General features: G+C 45.2%; 1 protein-coding gene across 1 annotated transcript in view; it reads right to left on the bottom strand.

The window, feature by feature from the left end:
- The window catches only part of BARX2 (BARX homeobox 2), a 54,819-nt gene that overhangs the window by 8,256 nt on the left and 22,702 nt on the right, over nucleotides 1–23,861 (bottom strand). Inside the window, exon 2 of the mRNA XM_074936693.1 lies at nucleotides 1,629–1,926. Coding sequence (XP_074792794.1) covers nucleotides 1,629–1,926 — 298 coding nt within the window. The remainder of the gene's footprint in view (nucleotides 1–1,628; nucleotides 1,927–23,861) is intronic.

The following is a 23,861-nucleotide window of genomic DNA, read 5'->3' as shown; positions in this document are numbered from 1 at the left end:
GTTGCAAGTGCTTTCGAGGATAGGATTAAAATTCAAAATGATCTGGACAGACTGGAGAAATGGTCTGAAGTAAATAGGATGAAATTCAATAAGGACAAATGCAAAGTACTTCATTTAGGAAGGAACAAATCAGTTGCACACATACAAAATGGGAAATGACTGCCTCGGAAGGAGTACTATGGAAAGGGAACTGGGGATCATAGTGGATCACAAACTTAATGAGTCAACAGTGTAACACTGTTGCAAAAAAAGTGAACATCATTCTGGGATGTATTAGCAGGAGTGTTGTAAGCAAAACACGAGAAGTAATTCTTCCGCTCTACTCCACGTTGATTAGGCCTCAACTGGAATATTGCATCCAGTTCTGGGAGTCACATTTCTGGAAAGATGTGGACAAACTGGAAAACGTCCAGGGAAGAGCAACAAAAATGATTAAAGGTCTAGGAAACATGACCTATGAGGGAAGATTGAAAAAATTGGGTTTGTTTAGTCTGGAGAAGAGAAGACTGAGAGGGGACATGAAAACAGTTTTCAGGTACATAAAAGGTTGATACAAGGGGGAGGGAGAAGAATTATTCTTCTTAACCTCTGAGGATAGGACAAGAAGCAATGGGCTTAAATGGCAGCAAAGGAGGTTTAGGATGGACATTAGGAAAAACTTCCTAAATGTCAGGGTGGTTAAACACTGGAATAAATTGCCTAGAGAGGTTGTGGAATCTCCATCGCTGGAGACTTTTAAGAGCAGGTTGGACAAACGCTTGTCAGGAATGGTCTAGAGCAGTGGTTCCCAAACTTGTTCCGCTGCTCATGCAGGGAAAGCCCTTGGCAGGCCGGGCCGGTTTGTTTACCTGCCGCGTCTGCAGGTTCGGCCGATCGCGGCTCCCAGTGGCCGCAGTTCGCTGCTCCAGGCCAATGGGAGCTGCTGAAAGCGGCGGCCAGTACGTCCCTCGGCCCGTGCCGCTTCCAGCAGCTCCCATTGGCCTGGAGCAGCGAACTGCGGCCACTGGGAGCCGCGATCGGCCGAACCTGCAGACGCGGCAGGTCAACAAACCGGCCCGGCCCGCCAGGGCCTTTCCCTGCACGAGCGGCGGAACAAGTTTGGGAACCACTGGTCTAGATAATACTTAGTTCTGCCATGAGTGCAGGGGACTGGACTAGATGACCTCTTGAGGTCCCTTCCAGTTCTGTGAGTCTATGATTTCACTCACCTGCTCAAGGCTGCACTGGGCCCTATATTCTCCTCTGTGAGCTCAGAGTTTTACCTACGTTTCCTCTGGTTTTCTGAGAGTCATGTATGTAAATCCCCTGTAGATGGCTCGGTCTCATAGGGTACACCTACACAGCAAGCAAGATTCTGCAGCCGCAAGTCTCAGAGCCCAGGTTTACAGACTCAGGTTTATGCTACAGCACAAAAAATATCTGTGTAGACATTCGGGCTCCAGCTCTGAAGCCTACCTCCAGTCCTAGAGCTCAGGCTCCAGTCCAAACACCAACACAGATATTTTTAGCACTGTAGCATGAGCCCAGATTTGCAACTCACAGTTGCAGGCTTCTTCCCTAAGGGTCATGGCCCTGCAGCCACTTTCCCAGCCTTACCCCCAGTCACACCCCAATCCCGTTCCTCTGACCTGTCTGGCGTGGACAGATACTTCTGCTTTTGGAATTTCTTCTCCAGCCCCATCAGCTGGAGTTCTGTGAAGATGGTCCGGCTTCGGCGAGGCTTTTTCAACCGCGGGGTGGGCTGCTCCCCTTCTGACTCGCTGCTGGCATGAGTTTCGCTGGCTGGTGTCTCCGCACTGGTGGCTCCCAAGGAGGAGTGGGGTGACAGTGCTCGGGAGCTGGGAGCTGCAGGGACAAGGTGAGGGACCACAGAGGGCTGCCGGGTGATGACGGAGATGAGAGGATATGCCCTCAGAGATGGGGACCCTAGGAGGGAGGAAGCAGAGAAGGGAAGTACAGTTCAGTGGCAGAATTGTTCAGTGGATGGTGCCCTGGACTGGGAGTCAGGAGACCTGGTTTTCATTCCTGGCTCTGCTGCTAACCTTCTGTGTGACCTTTTTTAGCAAGACACTTCCCCTCTTTGGGCTTCTGTTTCTTCCCTTCCCCCATCACCCCACCCCCCGCCTCGCACCCCCCAGCTCCCCGCTTCGTCTGTCTCATCTATTCACATTGTAAGACCCTTGAGGCAAGGAGTGTCTTCTACTGTGTGTTTGCCGAGTTGCCTTCTCTAGGTGCGACTGTAATACAACTAATAAATAATCTACTCAGTCATGAGCAGAGCGGGGCCAAACGTTTCAGGTGAGTAGAGTCTAATTAGCCCAAAAAAATGCAGTTGGAGATGACCCAAAACTATTTGCAAATTCAGATCAAACTGGGCAAACAGATTTAGCCAAAACAATCAGCGGGGGTTGTTTTTTTTTTTTTTTTTTACATCTGAAACGTTTCATTTAGACACTTTCAAAAATGAAACATTTTGATTTTTCATTTCAAAACAAGATTTAATTTCTAAATGTAATTAGATCTATTTAAATAAAAAGGTTAAAAAAAATCCAAAAACTAAACGTAAAAAAAACAAAATATTGTCTTGGGTCAACCCGATATGATGATTTTTTTTTGGATTGTTAGGTTCAGCCACCAAACCGAAAAAAACAATTGTGTGCTCAGTTCTAGCCGTGAGTGATCTATGCAGTAGAGGTGGTTCAGTTTACCATGTAGTTTCGCTGAGAGATGAAATCAAACCAAACTTTATGCCCGTCAGTCATTTAATCTGTGCAACTTTCCTTCTCTGTCAGCACCGAATGAATCCCTAGAAATGGGCCCACACTGAACCATCAGGGTTGTACTAACCCTCAGAACTAGGAAGAAGTTCAGCTCTGGCTCAAGCACCAATCTTTGTGGCTCGGGGGCCATTCTGGAACATCAAATCCAAACATGCCCAAACGCTCGTGGAAGTTCTGATTCCGACCCAGGCTTCCCAACCCAGGCTTGGGTCTACTTCAGCAGCATTCCAGGTCCTAAGCCCTGTAAATCAGGCATCCTCTTACACCTTTGTACAGTGAAACTGGACCAATTTGTGGGGAATGTGCGTTTCATTGTGGTGCGATAGGAACAAGAAATGTTGGGTCACGACTCCTGGATTCGATTCACTGCTTTACAGTTGACTTGCTGTGTGATCTTGGGCAAGTCACATCACTTTTCTGTGCCTCAGTTTCCCCATTAGTAACACTGGAATAATAATCCTTACCTCAGAGCTAAGACTTACCTAGGGAGTTAAGGTTTAATTAATGATTGTAAAGTGCTTTGAGATCTTTAGACAAATGGTGCTCTAGAAAGGCCAGGTATGAGTACCATCATTGGGCCAGATTGTGAACCTCTTACTGCTACTGATGAGCACCTGTTTACACAAGCAGCTCTGTGGATCTCATTGGGCTTAGTGTGAGCAACTGTTCACGGTTGAAAGTAAGGGGCTGACCATCTGGCTCAGAGAATGAGCAATCACGTTACAAATGCTGTGTTAAAAGCCTGTGAGTTTCTCTCTTTCTGGATAAATTATCCTTTCAGAATCTCATTGTTCATGCAACCAGGATTAGATTCTATTATTGTCTTCTGAGCTAGAGGACAGGGGTGTCAGACATAATCAGTCATGCTCCCCATGGTGAGTAGCGCAGAGCAAGCCAAAGAATAAGCCTGCACTTAGCAGCTCGATAATCAAAAATTACATAATCATGGTGAAGTCTTAAAAAAGGGCAGTTCTAAGAAAGATGGCTGAATTTAGTCATATCTGACTAAATGATTGCAGTGCTATCCAAACCCCACCAGTAGCTGCAGCGATCTACAAAACCCAGCTGATTGCTGTGATCTCTACCACTATTTTTCCCTTCACATCAAAACTTTATTCAATTTCAAACAAAAACAAAACCTGAAATCCAAGAGAAGACAAGAATTTACCAACAACCATTAACTGGTGTAATAGAAAAAAACAGTGATGTTTTGTTTCTATGGATCCTTTGGCACCTCGTGACAACGGTGATTTACAAATCCACCAGCCCGCTGGGCCAAATTCTGCCCCAATTTACCCCCCAATGGCTGTACAAAGAGGGTAAGTTTAGGTACAGCTCAGCCCTTCACTTTCCAGTGCCCAGTGTCTTGAATTCTGCCTTCACTGATACTTCCACAGCCTCATTGACACCAGCTGGGTTGCATGGGAGTAACTTAGGGCAGAACTTCGCCCACTGCACTGGAACCATCTCGCCAGGAGACCACTGCCATTTCTTTCTCTGCCACTGTGGTTTATGAATGGCGATGTGCTCACCCCCAGCCTGCAGCCTCCTTTGTGCCAGTTACACCAGGGCAAACAAGCTGCAGGGCCCCCCACTTGGAGAATACCCCCAATGCAGGAGGCCCTCTGCAGGAACCATGGGGCCAACTCTACCCCTGCCCTGCCTGGCAGGAAGTCCTGGCACAGGGGATGATATTGGGTGGGACCAAAGACATGTTGGTGGAGTGGCTGGGTGGCAGTCCTAAGCCTTGTCCTGCTGCTATGATCCATGGGGGCCATAGCAGCTGGGCTATAATAGGGCAGCCTCAAGGGCCCCTACCAGCCCCCATCAGGCCCAGGATAGGGAGAGGGCAAACACCATCCCTTGTGCCAACACAGGATTGGATATGGCCCACTCTATCTCCTACTCCAATATCAGGAGGTCTTGGTTAACAGCTTCCCAACCCTGGTACAGAGCCCAAGACCTCCCTGCTCTGCTGCAGGGCTCACACTCCAAATCTTTTCTCAGAGCCCAAAATACCATTCCTATTCTTGCACATAGGTGGCTTTTGGCCACAGCCAGACATCTCACTGATACTTTCTCCCTTACACCCCTGCGTGTTTCCAGTGTAGCAGGGAAGAAACCACAAGATTGTTAAAGAGCAATAGATCACCCAAGCTCAGAAACTTCTGAAGGGCTCCAGCTGATTGAAACCTTGAGAGGGAAGCATTTTTACAAGGGACTGGCCTGTAGGGAGCTTAGCAAAGGGCATTTTATAGCAGAGCAATCAGCATTCTTCTTTGGGTTAGGGGTGGCACATGGGGCTGCACAGTGGGAGAACTAGAACAGCTCCCAGAGCTAGGAAAAACTCAGACATCAGGGATTGTTCTTTAGAGTGCCGAAAGCTACTTATGTAAGAGGAATGTGTAGAGGGGAAAAGGGAATCTCCTTCCTTGTACCATGATCACTGGCCTATGTGTATGTTTTTTATTGTAGTGTTAGGTGTGCAGGGTAAGACACAATGTATGACAATTGATGAATGCTGGGAAGCACAAGGAACCAGATTTCACGAGAGCATGGTTCCAGATCTTCAAGTACTCAGTCCCCTCAACTGGGACCATATTTCTAAGTGCTTAACTCCCATTTAAGCCCCTAAATAAGAGATGTATTTTCCAAAGTGCTCAGCACCCAGCAAATCCTGTTGTGACACATCTAGCCAGATTTTCAAAAGAGCTCAGCACCTTTTTATTTTGGTCTCTATACAGAAGCACGCACTTACTTTGGAAAATCTGGTCCGTTACCCATGAATGCTGGGTCGCAAGTCAGGATTTGCTATTGTCAGGCTGCTCAAGAGTGCTAGGCAGTAAGCAGCTTGTTAGAGCCGTTAGCTCTAACTATTTTCTATTCATTTATTATTTAGGAATATTAAAAAAAACTGTAGGTCAAATATTGGGCCAAACAATTGTAGCAGCATCTCTTTAATTGACCATTATTAATAATAATAGTAAATAATAATTTATTATTTGTATTTCCATAGCCTCTAGGGGTCCTATTCATAGACCAGGAACACATTGTGCTAGGTGCTGTACAAACATAGCACAAAAAGATGGTCTCTGCCCAAATGAAAGTTTCATGTTTAAGCTTCTTTCTAGATATACTCAGTCCTGTCTTGGCATGGGGAATGGGCTAGATGATCTCTTGAGGTCCTTTCCAGCCCTACATTTCTATAATTCAGTGAAGATGCCTCACCTTCACTCCAGCACCTGACAAGGTTTCTCAGATTTCTCATCCCTAGTTCTGAAGGAATAAGGAGAATTTGCCATGCAGGATGGTTGAGAGATACAGCAAGGAGAGCACTCAGAAAGATATTTGGGATCTGAGACTACCTTACACTGTCTGAGGGAAGGTTACAGTTACAGAAATGGGCCAAAGTCTATGATCCTTGGTCTCCTCTTTCACTGGTTTAAATCAGGAATAGCAGCATTGTAGCCAGCAGAGTGATATGGTTGAGACTTTCAAAGGAGCCTTAGAGAGTTAGGCACCCAACTCCCAAAATCCCAGCCATACAGGTGTAAGTGAGGCGTTGAGGAGGCCCCATGGGTCTGACTAGCTAGGTACATTTATAGAGCATTGATCACTGAGGAATCTAGGCTCTAGATCATAAAGTAAAAAGCTAGGGTACAAACTGATCTGAATCTAGATACCTCAAAGATTGGGGGTGTTTGGATACAAAGCCCTTCCTGTTCTATCTAGATATACCATTGATAATGTTTCAGTCACTATTGTATCTAGATTCCATTTGCACAATTCAAATCCAAACACAGTTCTGGATTTCAAACACCCCTAAGTTTGGATCCAAATATAGATTCTGAACATCCCAGAGTTCAACAGTGTTTGGATCCTTCTCTAGACAGACACAGTAATTGTGGAAATGAAGCAATTTCTTAATCTACAACAAATTAAATATTGGCAAATGGCTCCGTCTGCTCAGTGCTGTCATGACTTGCTCAGTCTCAAATGTAAAGGAGCTGAGACAGCTGTTTTTCCACTCGGTAACTCTGTCTTACTGAACAGTTTCAGTTGGATACAGACTATAGACTTTCCCATATCACTGTACCCAACACCAACAACAGTTGGACTGTCCCTGAAGTGACCAGATGTTAAGGCTGATTTATCCACGGGTTGTCATATAATAATAATACTTTGAATTTCTATAGCACTTTTCGTTTGAGCATTTCCAAGTGTTTTTAAAAGAAATCAGTCAAGCCTTACACTGTCCCTATGAGATGAATGACTAATATTGTGCCCATTTTACTGATGAATAAATGAGCCAGAGTGAGGTTAACTGACTTGCTCAAAGCCACATACTGCCTCCGTGGCAGGGCCAGGAATAGAACCCAGGAGTCCTGGTTCCAAGTTAGAGGCATGTAAAATATTCATAACAAAATACAAAAAGACTCAGAATTCAAAAGGATATTTTGTGGGGGGTTTTCATCATGAACACCAAGAAAACACCGAAAATCATCCCATTTCCCCAAAAGGATTTAATCCAGAATGAGACTTTTTACCAGTCAAATCAGGCTCATTTCTCAGGCATAACTCAGATCCATATGGCAGCATGTTACATCCACTTCCCACAGACGTGAACACAAGGTGCAAGCCAATGGAGAATCAAGTTCCCCTGAGCCGTTTCTGAGCCCAGATGTGCTAACAGGAACTGAAAACACTTGCTTTTCATGAGACCGACCTGAAGTCCGCTCCAACCATCTGTTGGAAGGTTTTGATTAAACTTCTTATGACCACTGGACGTGACACAATATATACCACCACAACCCCCACTGGATCACATTTCAAAAGTTTCATGAAAATTAAGTACTTCAAACAAATCTTTTTTTTAACTTCTTCCTTCCACCTCTGGGCTCTGTGCGATCTATGCTGCATACCTTTGACACAGACAAATAGAAACTAGGGGAGAAAAGGGAAAGCACTAATTAATTGCACTGTGACTGCTGGCAATGGCAGAACAGTTTCTCCTCCTGGGCAAAGTCAGCTAATTCTGTTTTGGAAAGAAAGAAAGAAGGAAGGAAAGATTTATGGATCAGCTCCCCTTGGCAGGTTAGCTCAGCTTGGAGGCAGAATGAGATCTCACTCAGAACACGCTGCAGCGAAAGGTAAATAAAAGAAGAAAATGAACTTACGACACAGGAAAGTCTATAAATCTGCACCGTCCTAAGTGTCAAAACAAAAGGAAACCAAAGAGGAGTTTAGTTCATTTTCCAAATGAAACGTCAGCTTCAGACTGCGGTGAAAGTGAAGGCGGCCTGAAGGAAGAAAAGATCTAGCCTCGAAGAGAAGAAAAGAAACCTTAAATATGGAGCTGAGCAGAAAATGGGGAATTTTCATCAAAAAACTGAAAAGAGAACAACAAAATTAGTTTTCAGCAACCAAAAATTTTGGCTGTCATTTTTCATTTTTCTGACAAAAATATTGAAAATGTTCTAAGAAAGCCAATACTTTCCACAAAAATGTCTGTTTAATCAAAAATCCAATTTTTTGTTAAAAAAATTGCTGGTAATTTTTTTGGATGAGGCTTGCTTAGAAATAAGGAAAGATAAGTCATTTGCATAATTGCTCAGGGGTTGCCTAATTCTGCTCCCACTGAAATCAATCAGAGTTTTACACCTGGCTTCAATGGGAGCAGGATTACGCCAGTGCTGAGTGCTTCTGAAAATCCCACTGAGGCTGTTAGTGCTGGAGCAAACAGGCAGTGGGTGAAATTCACCCTGGGGCAGAGTACCAGCACAAAGCCTGTGGTCTAGTTATGTCACTCCTCAGGCCAGATCCTCAGCTCATGCACATCGGCATCCAAGTCATTTTACACCAGCTGAGGATCTGGCCTTTAAGTGAGATCTAGGTGGTACATAGTCCTTGTGCCTGCTCTCTGCACAAAGGTGAATTTCACCGCAAGGGCATTTATTATTCACAGGCCACACCCTCAGCTGGTGTAAATTAGTGAAGCTCTGTTGAAGTGAGAGGTGAGGATCTGTCCCAACAAGAGTAGTAACCCTGATTGCTCCAGCAGCCAGAAAGCTAGTGCAAACCTTAGTGCAGGGTCTTAGTGCCGGATCCCTGGAGAGCAAATCCCCAGGAGGAGAGGATATCATAGCATAGTTTCTTTCTTGCACTGCAGGGGCTAGTGCTGTCCAAGAACTGGTCAGTACTGGGGAAGGAGGTAGTATGATCAAGGCAGCATAGGACTTGCGGCTTCACCATCCCCCTTAGCAGCCTCTGTCAACAGGCCTTCTATGGAGCCACAGACATAACCTAAAGCACCCGCTTTCCCCCCCAGCAGAAATCAAGATGGAGGGCAGCAATGGTAACACCTTCCCTCGGGCTGACCCTCTCCCTTCAGCCTCGTTGGCATGGGGAGCAGGCATGTATCCCTCCCTGCTCCAGCCACACTGGAGCTGGCTGCAGAACTATCCATAGATGCCTCTTTCTTTCAGAGAGCACTTGTGTGCATTCTCCCCTCTCGTGGTATGCCACAGCAGCCCAAGGCTTCGGCAGGCACATGATGCCCCACTTCCCCAGGAGGACATTTCCTATAGCACCGGGCAGGGCTCATTTCGTCCTTCATCAGCCTTTTCATAGGTACCCATGGCTGGTTCTCTCTGTCCAAATGCACCTGTCGCACTGGCGATAACGCTGTGTGTCAGGGCAGGATGGCAGTCAGGCAGCAACAGGCTGGGCAGTGTGGCCTGCACAGCTCACGGAACTGCTATCTTCCTGCCGACACAGCAGAAATCTCATGCTGTTTGGTCTAGCTCCCCTGAATGCTGTCTTATCTACTCCCAGCTCTGATGTTACATTTTTATAGGCCCTCTCCTTCATGACCCATATTCAAAAGTACAAGGAAACCTACGTTCTCATATTAGGACCAGCACACTCTGTAATTATGTATTATGTAATCAGGGTAGCATCCAATATTTGCCAAGCGATTTCCAAATGCTGGAGAAAGATGGTGTTCAGAGGGGGTCACAATCTATGCACAGACACATATTCAGAGGCAAGGAGAAAGAGGAATGACAATAATATATATAATTGCCTGTTGTCTGGTTCTCTGGCCAAGATCACCTGTTGCACCAAATAGGCAATAGATTTAATAATTTTATTAAGATGATGTTGAAGTAAAAAGAAAACGGTACAGAGTTTAAGTATAGAAGTTTCTAGTTATCAGGGAATAAGGTACAGATTACCAAGGGGTGCAAAATTCGGTTTAGGAACAGGTGGCGTAAGGAATAATCTGCAATCTCCCCGATTGGGGGTAAAAGTTTAGCGGGTCAAAGTACAGACATTGAGATATGGGGGTATGTTGTTCATATAATGGCTATGTTCAGGTGTGGAGTATAATGATACTACAAGTCAATACACATACTCTCAAATAAGCTTGGTTCACGGTAAGGAGCATGGGAGAAGCAGGTGTTTAAGAGGGGTCTGAATGTGAACAGCAGTGTTGCCAATTCATGCAATCTTATCGCAAGTCTCACTATATGCACTAAAAGAAAAGGAGGACTTGTGGCACCTTAGAGACTAACCAATTTATTTGAGCATAAGCTACATGCGCTGTTTCTCTTAGAGCTCAAGCTCCCACTGTCAGAGTTTGGTTACTACCTTGGAATTTCAGATTTCATTTAGAAATAAAACTTAAGGTGCCAGCCCTTGTGGTGGCAGAGAAAAGCTGGAAAACATGTACCCTAAATGCTCTGACAATGGAAGGCAAATAAAAAGATCCCAAAATGTACTGTCTATTTTTTAAAAATCTCTTGATAGTTCCTAGCCTCACAATATGCTACAGATTCTGGAGCACCATCTATTAGGACCTTGTCTATTAACGACCTATTTCCACATATATAGACACAGAGCACTCCCATCACAGAAGGAGGCATTGAAGTGAAAATTCATTTGGAAGTTAAAGTTAGTGCAGGACACAGCAGGCTGCTACGGGTGCAGAATTTCTCGCCGGGAGCATAGGCAACTGGTGCTCCAAGATCTGCACTGGCTGCCTATGCATTTCGGGGTGGAGGGTAAACCATTGGTATTGAACTAGAAAGCTCTAACTATCTTCAGACCTTCCTACCTGCAGCAGCACCTCTCTCACTGTGCCATACTGCCACAACAGATTAGCAGGGATACAAGAACTGGGTCCTCCACTCAGTATAAATGTGAAGGGGCTTCTCGCAGAGAGCATTCCTTGTCAGGCCCCTTTTCTTTGGGACGTATTCCCCACTGTGGTCTGCGATAGCATGTATCTGTCAATCTTCAGGGCATAGCAGAATACTCATCATTTTAGAAGTGCTGCTCAAGAAGTAGGAACTATTGGGGGTGATCTATAGGGGGATTTGGTTTATGGCTGTGTTGCTGGTTATTTAGTTTTTGTTCTAGGATATGGAGATGCTGTCTGTTTCTTTGGGGATTAGTATATTTTAGAAAAAAGAACAGGAGTACTTGTGGCACCTTAGAGACTAACAAATTTATTAGAGCGTAAGCTTTCGTGGGCTACAGCTCACTTCATCGGATGCATAGAATGGAACATATAGTTAAGAATATATATATATATATATATATACACACACACACACACACACACACACACACACACACACACACACACACACACACACACACACACATACAGAGAAGGTGGAAGTTTCCATACAAACTGTAAGAGGCTAATTCATTAAGATGAGCTATTATCAGCAGGAGAAAAAAAAACTCTTGTAGTGACAATCAAGATGGCCCATTTAGACAGTTGACAAGAAGGTGTGAGGATACTTAACATGGGGAAATAGATGCAATATGTGTAATGACCCAGCCACTCCCAGTCTCTATTCAAACCCAAGTTAATGGTATCTAAGTTTGCATATTAATTCAAGCTCAGCAGTTTCTCATTGGAGTCTGTTTTTGAAGCTTATGCTGTAATACATTTGTTAGTCTCTAAGGTGCCACAAGTTCTCCTGTTCTTTTTGCGGATACAGACTAACACAGCTGCTACTCTGAAACCTGTCAGTATATTTTAGGTTTCAGAGTAGCAGCCGTGTTAGTCTGTATTCGCAAAAAGAAAAGGAGTACTTGTGGCACCTTAGAGACTAACCAATTTATTTGAGCATAAGCTTTCATGAGCTACAGCTCATTTCATCGGATGCATACTGTGCATACATTTCCAGCACAAATCCAGGGTTTAACCAGAACATCTGAGGAACAGTGGGGGGGGGGGGAATAAACAAGGGGAAATAGGTTACTTTTTATAATGCATCAATCATTCCCAGTCTCTATTCAAGCCTAAGTTAATTGTATCCAATTTGCAAATTAATTCCAATTCAGCAGTCTCTCGTTGGAGTCTCGTTGGTTTCGAAGTTTTTTTGTTGAAGGATAGTCACTTTGAGATCAGAAATCGAGTGACCAGAGAGATTGAAGTGTTCTCCGACTGGTTTATGAATGTTATAATTCTTGACATCTGATTTGTGTCCATTTATTCTTTTACGTAGAGACTGTCCAGTTTGCCCAATGTACATGGCAGAGGGGCATTGCTGGCACATGATGGCATATATCACATTGGTAGATGTGCAGGTGAACGAGCCTCTGATAGTGTGGCTGATGTGATTAGGCCCTATGATGGTGTCCCCTGAATAGATATTGGTGTCCCCCCGCTCTCCTGCTGGTATTAGTTCATCTTAAGTGATCACTCTCCTTACAGTGTGTATGATAACACCCATTGTTTCATGTTCTCTGTGTATATAAATCTCTCCACTGTATTTTCCACTGAATGCATCCGATGAAATGAGCTGTAGCTCATGAAGGCTTATGCTCAAATAAATTTGTTAGTCTCTAAGGTGCCACAAGTACTCCTAGTATATTGTAGGTGATTGTCAGAGGTGCTCAGATCAGCACCTCTTCTTGATTCATAAAGCTAAGCAAAGAAACACCTGCCACCCAGGCTTCTGTTAGGTTGCTTGTACAGCCATGAATTGCAATGGATATTCCCAGTTTTGCCAGTTCACACAATTTTATCACAAGTCTCAGGATATTTGGCATTTTACTTAAAGCCCCAGCTCCTGGAGTTGTGGGATGGCATGGGAATCTCAGCTTTCGGGGTTTTTTGAAAGGTATGTTTTGAACTCTTATGGTTGCAGAGAAAAGCTATAAAAAGTGACCCAAATGCACCCAAAAGTCTCAAAATTCAAAGGGCAAATAAAACAGCATGTATTATTTCTTTTTTAAAATATCTCCTGATTTTTAAGATAAATTTCATTATTTGAGGGGGGTCCAGGTTCATGCTTTTTGAACCTTTGGATTAGCGATACTGGATTCCATGGGGCCGGATGCAATGCATCCAAGGGTGCTGAGGGAGTTAGCTGATATGATTGCAGAGCCATTGGCCATTATCTATGAAAACTGTGGGTGATCGGGGAAGGTCCCAGACCATTGGAAAAAGGCAAATATAGTGCCCATCTTTTAAAAAGGGAAGAAGGAGAATCCGGGGAACTACAGACTGGTCAGTCACTGGAAAAATCATGGAGCAGGTCCTCAAGGAATCCATTTTGAAGCACTTAGAGGAGAGGAAGGTGATCAGGAACAGTCAACATGGATTCACCAAGGGCAAGTCACGCCTGACCAACCTGATTGCCTTCTATGATGAGATAACTGGCTCTGTGGATGTGGGGAAAGCGGTGGACATGATATACCTTGACTTTAACAAAGCTTTTGATGGAGGTGGTGGAATCTCCATCCTTAGAGGTTTTTAAGGCCCAGCTTGACAAAGCCCTGGCTGGGATGATTTAGTTGGGGTTGGTCCTGCTTTGAGCAGGGGGTTGGACTAGATGACCTCCTGAGGTCTCTTCCAACCCTAATCTTCTATGATTCTACGATTCCAGTCTCTTCTACCACCGCACAGCACAGAGACAGATTTAAGACTCCTCCATGGCTTTGCCAAAAGCCCCACGGAAGAATCAGAGCTACCCCCTGCCAGGGGGAGGAAATTCCTACCAGGTCCAATACCTGGTGGAGCTACTTCCCACAGCAAACCAACCTAGCTTCTCTAGCCAGTGCATTGTGTGAGCAGAGCGCAGACTTTCCCCATTCCCCATCCACTCCTACCCAGTTGTGTGAGGATAGAACAGAACAGCCCCATGAAGGCTACTTTCCTCCCACTCTGGGCAGCTGTAACCCATGATCTGCTACCCATGTGCCATTGTGCAAACCAGATGGGAATCTGGTCCTGACATAGCCATAGTGACATGTGTCTATCTGTGTCTACATAAGTATTTTCAAGGTACCTGTCACCCTGCTCGGCAACCAAAGTCTGCACAAAATTGTACTGCAAGAAAACTTTTAGGGGATGCTTTAAGGTGATGACTTAAGACACTGACTCTCCTCTCACTCATTCCAGTTCAACTGAAGTATCAGACGATTGTCATGGCGGGGCAGTAGTGTAAATCCAGCCTGGTCTACAGTTAAAATTTAGATTGAAATTGCTAGGTTGCTCAGGGATGTGAAAAAGTTACATGCCTGAGAGACCTAACCCCCAGTATATACACTGCTTAGCTGACAGAAGAATGCTTCTGTCGATCTAGCTACCGCTGCTCAGGGAGGCGGATTACCTACAGCAATGGAAAAACTCCTTCTGCCAATATAGAAAGCAGCCACCCTACTGCAACCTATCTACACTCTCATAACTCATAGCGTACATGTGGCCTAAGAGGAGGATCAGGTCTTCAGGCAGTTGCTACCATTGACCAAACCTGGTGATGGTAGGTATTATCCCTGTGCTACATGGGCAATCTTCTGTCATGTTCGGAACAGACTCTCACAGATGCTTGATCAGACAGCAGCAGCTGCTGCTGCGTCCAAAAACCCGCAGTAATTATTTTAAGTTTTCCCCAGGATGCCATATCTTTCCCCCTTAGTTTCAGCAAGCAGATATTTGTGCCAAAACCAGGCAGAGTTAAAGGGTTCCCATCAGGTTTTTTAACAACAGCAACAATGTTACACACAGAGATTCCAACTAACATGAGGAATAATTAAGATATTCAAGCTTTTCTGGGGCTAACTGGATCCCTCAAAATATTCACCAGTATGAACCAGGAGATTACAATAATGGAAGATAGGGGGCCAGATTCTCAGCTAGGGTAAGTCAGTGTAGGTCAACTGAAGTAATTGCACCGGCTGAGGATCTGGCCCAAACAGTGCACAGCACAGAAACAAAGAGTCAAGTCTATCCCTAGTTTCAAACCATGAGCCTGAGTGGATTTACATCAGGGATGAACTTACTCCAGTGCTTGCATCTGTGGTGTAGAGAGGGTGCAGCTGTTGTTACCATTGTTTCACCTAACAGGATTAGATGATACAATGGTAGACGTACCTGAGTCTGTGTGTGTCTCATCTCCAGCACAGTACAGTTTCTGCCAGTGGAACTGCACCTGTTGGGAATTAGAGGGCCAAACAAAATCTAGTGAAGACGGGGCTCATGATGGGTAAATCACACTTGCTGGGTGTACAGTTACTTGGTTCAGAAGTCCGCCATGAAACAGTTAATATTAATGATGAGTGACCAAGGTTTGAGATCTGAATAACCCAGAACTTAGGAACAGTTTGGATTTTGATCCAGACCTGCATTTTTCAGCTGACTCCCATCTGTATAATGGACTGAACTGAAACTCTGGATCCAAATCCTCTGACCCAGACTTTGGAACCAGATCTCAGCTTTACAGCTCAGGCCCGTCTCTAGTTATTATGTATTAAACAGGGATTCTGAAGATGAGTCTACTTTGTTCCAGGCCTGCACCTCGTTACAATTCCTATACTCGGGATCAGTACATGGGAGCACAGTCACTTGGATGATCAAAGAGAGGTCTCATAGCCAGGATTTTTAATTGGCTCTCTGTTTTTTGGTTGCACACAAAGGCCTGCTGTAGCTAAGCCGAAGTTTCTGTACATGTGCAGTGGCAAAGGGCACTCCTGGAACATTCTGAAAGTTTCCAAAAATAGCCCCAAGACTCAGCCAAAGGTCACAGAGCCATGGGAATCATCAGTCTCACGGAGGCTGGAGGGAAACGTGCAACAGTTAGTGCTCAGATAGAAGCATAGAATCATTCCTGCTGGTGCCAGAGAATCATTTTCATCAAGGTTCCTCACTGGGTGCACAGTCCAACAGCTCCCCATTGGAGTTCACCGGTACAGCTTGCACCGTATTCAGTTTCCATTTCAGTCCATTGAGCTTTACTAGCCTGACAAGGAAGACGAGTGTTGCCAAAGTGAAATGCAATCCAATCAAGTATCAAAGGGCTTCTCAGTAACCAGTGGTTTCTCTCCCTTGGGAGAAATCCTGATTCCCATTGAATCCGATGAAGTGAGCTGTAGCTCACGAAAGCTCATGCTCAAATAAATTGGTTAGTCTCTAAGGTGCCACAAGTAGAATCATAGAATCATAGAATATCAGGGTTGGAAGGGACCTCAGGAGGTCATCTAGTCCAACCCCCTGCTCAAAGCAGGACCAATCCCCAATCAAATCATCCCAGCCAAGGCTTTGTCAAGCCTGACCTTAAAAATATCTAAGGAAGGAGATTCTACCACCTCCCTAGGTAACGCATTCCAGTGTTTCACCACCCTCCTAGTGAAAAAGTTTTTCCTAATATCCAACCTAAACCTCCCCCACTGCAACTTGAGACCGTTACTCCTTGTCCTGTCATCTTCTACCACTGAGAATAGTCTAGAACCATCCTCTCTGGAACCACCTCTCAGGTAGTTGAAAGCAGCTATCAAATCCCCCCTCATTCTTCTCTTCTGCAGACTAAACAATCCCAGTTCCCTCAGCCTCTCCTCATAAGTCATGTGTTCCAGACCCCTAATCATTTTTGTTGCCCTTCGCTGGACTCTCTCCAATTTATCCACATCCTTCTTGTAGTGCGGGGCCCAAAACTGGACACAGTACTCCAGATGAGGCCTCACCAATGTCGAATAGAGGGGAACGATCACGTCCCTCGATCTGCTCGCTATGCCCCTACTTATACATCCCAAAATGCCATTGGCCTTCTTGGCAACAAGGGCACACTGCTGACTCATATCCAGCTTCTCGTCCACTGTAACCCCTAGGTCCTTTTCCGCAGAACTGCTGCCTAGCCATTCGGTCCCTAGTCTGTAGCTGTGCATTGGGTTCTTCCGTCCTAAGTGCAGGACCCTGCACTTATCCTTATTGAACCGCATCAGGTTTCTTTTGGCCCAATCCTCCAATTTGTCTAGGTCCCTCTGTATCCTATCCCTGCCCTCCAGCGTATCTACCACTCCTCCCAGTTTAGTATCATCCGCAAATTTGCTGAGAGTGTAATCCACACCATCCTCCAGATCATTTATGAAGATATTGAACAAAACCGGCCCCAGGACCGACCACTGGGGCACTCCACTTGACACCGGCTGCCAACTAGACATGGAGCCATTGATCACTACCCGTTGAGCCCGACAATCTAGCCAACTTTCTACCCACCTTATAGTGCATTCATCCAGCCCATACTTCTTTAACTTGCTGACAAGAATACTGTGGGAGACCGTGTCAAAAGCTTTGCTAAAGTCAAGAAACAATACATCCACTGCTTTCCCTTCATCCACAGAATCAGTAATCTCATCATAGAAGGCTATTAGATTAGTCAGGCATGACCTACCCTTGGTGAATCCATGCTGACTGTTCCTGATCACTTTCCTCTCGTGTAAGTGCTTCAGGATTGATTCCTTGAGGACCTGCTCCATGATTTTTCCGGGGACTGAGGTGAGGCTGACTGGCCTGTAGTTCCCAGGATCCTCCTCCTTCCCTTTTTTAAAGATTGGCACTACATTAGCCTTTTTCCAGTCATCTGGGACTTCCCCCGTTCGCCACGAGTTTTCAAAGATAATGGCCAATGGCTCTGCAATCACATCCGCCAATTCCTTTAGCACTCTCGGATGCAACTCGTCCGGCCCCATGGACTTGTGCACGTCCAGCTTTTCTAAATAGTCCCTAACCACCTCTTTCTCCACAGAGGGCTGGCCATCTACTCCCCATGTTGCGATGCCCAGCGCAGCAGTCTGGGAGCTGTCCTTGTTAGTGAAGACAGAGGCAAAAAAAGCATTGAGCACATTAGCTTTTTCCACATCCTCTGTCACTAGGTTGCCTCCCTCATTCAGTAAGGGGCCCACACTTTCCTTGGCTTTCTTCTTGTTGCCAACATACCTGAAGAAACCCTTCTTGTTACTCTTGACATCTCTTGCTAGCTGCAGTTCCAGGTGCGATTTGGCTCTCCTGATTTCATTCCTACATGCCCGAGCAATATTTTTATACTCTTCCCTGGTCATATGTCCAACCTTCCACTTCTTGTAAGCTTCTTTTTTATGTTTAAGATCCGCTAGGATTTCACCGTTAAGCCAAGCTGGTCGCCTGCCATATTTACTATTCTTTCTACATATCGGGATGGTTTGTCCCTGTAACCTCAACAGGGATTCCTTGAAATACAGCCAGCTCTCCTGGACTCCTTTCCCCTTCATGTTAGTCCCCCAGGGATCCTACCCATCTGCTCCCTGAGGGAGTCGAAGTCTGCTTTCCTGAAGTCCAGAGTCTGTATCCTGCTGCTTACCTTTCTTCCCTGCGTCAGGATCCTGAACTCAACCAACTCATGGTCACTGCCTCCCAGATTCCCGTCCACTTTTGCTTCCCCCACTAATTCTTCCCTGTTTGTGAGCAGCAGGTCAAGAAAAGCTCCCCCCCTAGTTGGCTCGTCTAGCACTTGCACCAGGAAATTGTCCCCTACGCTTTCCAAAAACTTCCTGGATTGTCTATGCACCGCTGTATTGCTCTCCCAGCAAATATCAGGAAAATTAAAGTCACCCATGAGAACCAGGGCGTGCGATCTAGTAGCTTCTGCGAGTTGCCGGAAGAAAGCCTCATCCACCTCATCCCCCTGGTCCGGTGGTCTATAGCAGACTCCCACCACTACATCACTCTTGTTGCTCACACTTCTAAACTTAAACCATAGACACTCAGGTTTTTCTGCAGTTTCGTACCGGAGCTCTGAGCAGTCATACTGCTCCCTTACATACAGTGCTACTCCCCCACCTTTTCTGCCCTGCCTGTCCTTCCTGAACAGTTTATAACCATCCATGACAGTACTCCAGTCATGTGAGTTATCCCACCAAGTCTCTGTTATTCCAATCACGTCATAATTCCTTGACATCACCAGAACCTCCAGTTCTCCCTGCTTGTTTCCAAGGCTTTGTGCATTTGTATATAAGCACTTGAGATAACCTGCTGATCGCCCCTCCTTCTCAGTATGAAGCAGGAGCCTGCCCCTCACAGGCCCCGTTCCTGCCTGTGTTTCGTCCCGGTATCCCGCTTTCCCACTTACCTCAGGGCTTTGGTCTCCTTCCCCCGGTGAACCTAGTTTAAACCTAGTTTAAAGCCCTCCTTTAAACAGCTTAAAAAGGAGTACTTTAAAAAGTACTCCTTTTCTTTTTGCGAATACAGACTAACACGGCTGTTACTCTGAAACCTGCCATTGAAATCAATGGCAATGTCCCCAGTGACTTCAGTGGAGCCAGGATTTCACCCCGTGTGTCCTGCGCTGGAGGAAAATGGGAAGAAAACAAACATTTGTGGCAATTTCTCTTTAAAATGCCCGTTTTCAGCTGTTGTTGAGATTTTCTGACCAAGAGCCCTATTCTCTGTTGCCCTGCACCTTGTGTAGTGGTTTATACACCTGCAATGTGGGGTATAAAAATGCTATCAGATGGAATTTGTGGTATTTTACACCCACTTTGCACTGGGGTAAATGACAACACAGGGTGCAAGACACAGGAGAATTAGGGGCCAGCTCTACAGTGTGTTGCCTTGACAATATTCATGGCTGTTATTTTTCATTTCTCATAAGTTGCAGGTTGCCACATATTCTGAAGCTATTGAGGAAGGAGAGAAGGAAGGAAAAGTATGGATATACTAGTATCCAGCTATCTTAGGCTTCCGACAGTAATTGTCACTGTAGAGTCTCACAGCTGAAAGTAGTTGACTAAGTAAGAAGTAAAGATCACAGTTTTTAAAAGCAGATTTCAATTTTGTGTCAGCAATTTTGCACCTGGAATCAATTGCAAGCAGAAGACTAACTATCCTAATTTGTGTAAATATTAGTTGTTGTTGTTATCATAATAATACCTAGCAATTAAACATCGCTTTTCATCAACGTGCTTCACAGAGATTAAATGCAAATAAATAAACTCATAAAAATCAACTGCATATACATTTATCTACTAGGCACAGGACTTAGTGACAAATTCAGATCCAGTTCCATAGCTGAACGTTCCCAAAGTTCTGGAGGGTTTGGGTTTGGCCCAATTTAGGAAATAACCCACACATGAAATTTCCCCAAATTTTGGAGCTGTTGAGAGCCAGGGCTTTGATTCAGGCCCATCCCCATTAGCAACTTGTCAACTCAATGTTTCTCTATCATGGTTACATAATAATACTAATTAATAAGTGTGAATGTATTGAGGCACCCATGCCTGAAGGCCTTTGGAGGCCTTAACAAAAACTAACCAGAAGGATAATTAATACTTATTTGCTAATAATTACATTTAATATTTATGCCATGCTTTTTAAATCTTCAAGACACTGCACAGACATTAACTAATTAGCCCAGAACATAGGACAAGTCTAAGAAACTCCCAGAGCAAGAGCTCAGCTAGGTGGCTGCAGCAAAGGTAACTCAGTATAAAACCCTGCATTAGATAGCTAATCCCCCTGCATCTAACTCTACTTTAATATACACAATCCAAAATCCATAAAGGTCTTGAATGCAAAGCCCTGATGGATGCCAGTAACTCTTGCCTATAATAATAATAATAATGCTTTGTACTTCTGTACTATTCAGGAAGCAGTATGGACAGGGCACTGAACAGGAGGTGGAGGGGGTCAGAAGACCCACCTCTGCCATTGACCTTGGGCAGCGCATTTAACTGCTCTGTGCCTCAGTTTCCCAATCTCAGAGGATGATCGTGCTTAGCCACATTTTTAAAGTGTTTTAAGGTCTAAGGATAGAAAAAGCACGATGTAGGTGCTAAGTATTGTTATTGCTATGTATAGCATCTTCTATCCCAGGCTCCCTGTCCAGTTGGAGAGCGTTCCAGAGCCCTATTCTACCCGCATTGGAGAAGAGCATTTATAAATAAAGGTGGATTTTTTTTTCAAAGTAGCTTTTAAGAAAACCATCAGGTTGGCTCAAGAAATCCTGTGTAGCAAATGTCACAGCACGAGTGATTCTGGACTAACCATTTCTAAGGAAAATACACACTGCTTTCCTAATTAATCTACCCTGCTTCATATATTCAAGCCACAATCTCTGCCTTGGAAGGACAGGTCCCTTTATGATAATCTATACTCCATAGCTGCGTATGGATCCAATCTTGAAAGATGAGCACCATCTTAGAGGAGGTGTGTGCTGTTTCTTTAAATCTGTAGCAGGAGACAGCACAGGTGAGGTGGGTGGGGAAAGGTTCTCGGCAGAAGCTGTACAGGAAAGCAGTGAGAGGGAGAGAGAGAAAGGCAGAATAGTTTTAAAGGTGACACTATTTTCTTTATTCTAATAAAGTCTCTTGATCAGTCTTAGAAGAAAGTGACTCTTTCTGGGATTCTTTACAATTGGCACATGGCACTTTCAAATCCCATTGACTTAATTGGGAACGGGGGGGGCGCTCACAACCCTAAGAGGGTCGCCCATTATGTCCCCTAGAAAGAAGAATGGGCCTGAAGCCATGTCATTTGGAACCAGTTCCAAATGAGCTGCGGGTTTAGGTATGAGCTCCTATTCCAGACCTTTTGCGTTTGGACTCTGAGGGAGTTTTAAGGCCAGGGTATGTCAGTCCCAGAGAAATACATATAAACACATCTCTGTAAACCACAGCATTTGGACAACGCAGGAAAGTTACTGGGATACAAGCCATCAGTCCATTTACTGTGTCTGTCGAGCCCTGCACAGATACAAAATTTGTATCCAATCTGCAAACATGGCCGCGGATATCCACAGATTTGCAGGGCTCTATATGTCTGCATTGAGGGACCTTTCAGCTCCAGCAAGTTAACTTCAATTTAAAGATCATTCTCTTGAACTAAGTCATGCTAAATGTTCTGGCCAACTATTTCCTCCATTACCAATAATAAAATCCTGCTCTAGCTTTCAGAGTTTTATGGACCAAGTTCAGTAAATCAAAGTAGCCAAAAGATTACAGAATCAAATGCTTAAAAGCGGTGAAATGATTTGCAAACAGCATCTGGTCTTGTTTATTGGGGGTGAGGAAGGGAATACTGCATGGAGGAGATACAGCTCTCGGTGTACTCAAGATTAGCCCACAGCAACCGTCTGTCTTACACAAATGACAGTTAGATGAAAAGAAACCTCAGCGCATTGAGGAAGAATTTGGAAACCCAGGTTCAATCCTCCTGCTCTGCCACAGACTGTCTGGATGATGCTGGGCAAGTCACTTCATCTTTCTGTCCCTCTGTACAATGGGGATAATGTTTCCCCATTAAAACGATTGTGAGGCATTCATCTACAACAGAAACAGGTTCCACTCAGCTCTGTTCAGACTCAGGGATCTGCCAGTGCACCCGCGCGAGGCCATCAAAACAAGGACTGGTCTACAGGCATGCCCACTTGCACCATAATAAGGGTTTGAATCTGCACCTTTTGTTCCTTCAGTGCAAGTCTGTGTGCAGATGGTTTTACTTTGGAATAAAGCGCCCCTTTATATTTAGCTTGAGTTGATGAAGCTCTTTTATTCTGACATAACAGTGGCCCTGTAATAGTTTATATTCTAGATCTGAGAGGGTTAAGTTGGGCCTGAGTGGCCAGTTAACCCAGCTGGGTGAGCCTGGCCTAATTAAAGATGGAGCTGGGCAGTGACTATAATGAAGGGAAGCACAGATTAGAAGGAGGCTGCCGGGACAGAGGGAAAGGATGCTACAGTCCCTTTCATGGCATTTGAGAGAGCAGCAGGGTCATAGAAGAAGCCCTGGGGACCCTCTCTTGAGTAGCAAAGTCTGGCAAGAGGCCAGGAGAGACATGGAGCAGCCATGGGAAGTAGAACAAGCTCCAGTGATGAGGATCCCTGATAAAATGGGAGGATCTGGACTCCTAGGGAGAGAGCCTTGTGAGGCATTCAACTGAAGAACAGAGCAAGGGGAACTTCAGAGGTACGAAAGGTCAAACCTAGGGAGGGCAGAAGTTGGGTTAAGTTTATACTTTTGGTTTGGGGGTTTATTGGGGGATTCCAGGGGAGAGCCTGTGAGCTCTGGCCCTGAAAGAAGGGTGAAACTTCAAGGGTTGTGGGAGAGGCCTGCTGACAGGTTGTGGTATGGGGGTAGCAGCACGGGGTCTGATGGAGCAGGCCTGGGCTGCTGGTTTATAGGGTCCCTAGACTGGAACCAAGTGTAGTGGGAGGCCCTGAGAAGGGGATAAAGGGCAGTTGAAAGTCCTGAGAGGAGGGGTACAGTGACCCCAGATTTGAGGGCTGAAGACTGGACATAAGAACTGGGACAGTTATTTGCTTGGACCTTTTGTTACCCTGGGAGAGGTGGGATTCAGGCTGGAGGGCTGAGTCACAAGAAGAAGCAGACCGCTGCAGGGAAGAAGCGACCACCAACAGAAGGTGCTAGAGGAGGAGAGACTGCTAGGCCATGCCCAGCTGCAAGGGGAGCACATCCTGTGGTGAGTTCTCCCTTGCACGGGCCCATTGTCCCTAAGTGAGGAGGAAAGTAGTCTGGTAGGTTTACTGATTGAAAAGCAACACCCTGAAGTGCCCCTAGAAACACATGTTTGAAAGGCAGGTCAACTCCCACTTTGGATGGCATTGTTTGTGTCTAAATTACATGCATCATGCTGTGTGTGCGTAAATCAATCAGTCCTTTATTTCCTGTTCTGTTAATTGTTATCACAACAGCCATAAGCAAACACTAACTTTGGACAGCTGACTAGCAGCTCACACAAAAGCACTCTTCAGGTTTCATAAGCCCACTCTTGTCTTTCGTGCCAACACAAA

The sequence above is a fragment of the Natator depressus genome, chromosome 22 (assembly GCF_965152275.1).
Source record: "Natator depressus isolate rNatDep1 chromosome 22, rNatDep2.hap1, whole genome shotgun sequence".
Taxonomy (NCBI): domain Eukaryota; kingdom Metazoa; phylum Chordata; order Testudines; family Cheloniidae; genus Natator; species Natator depressus.
The sequence above is the reverse complement of the archived record's forward strand: the minus strand, read 5'-3'. Positions and strand labels throughout refer to the sequence as shown.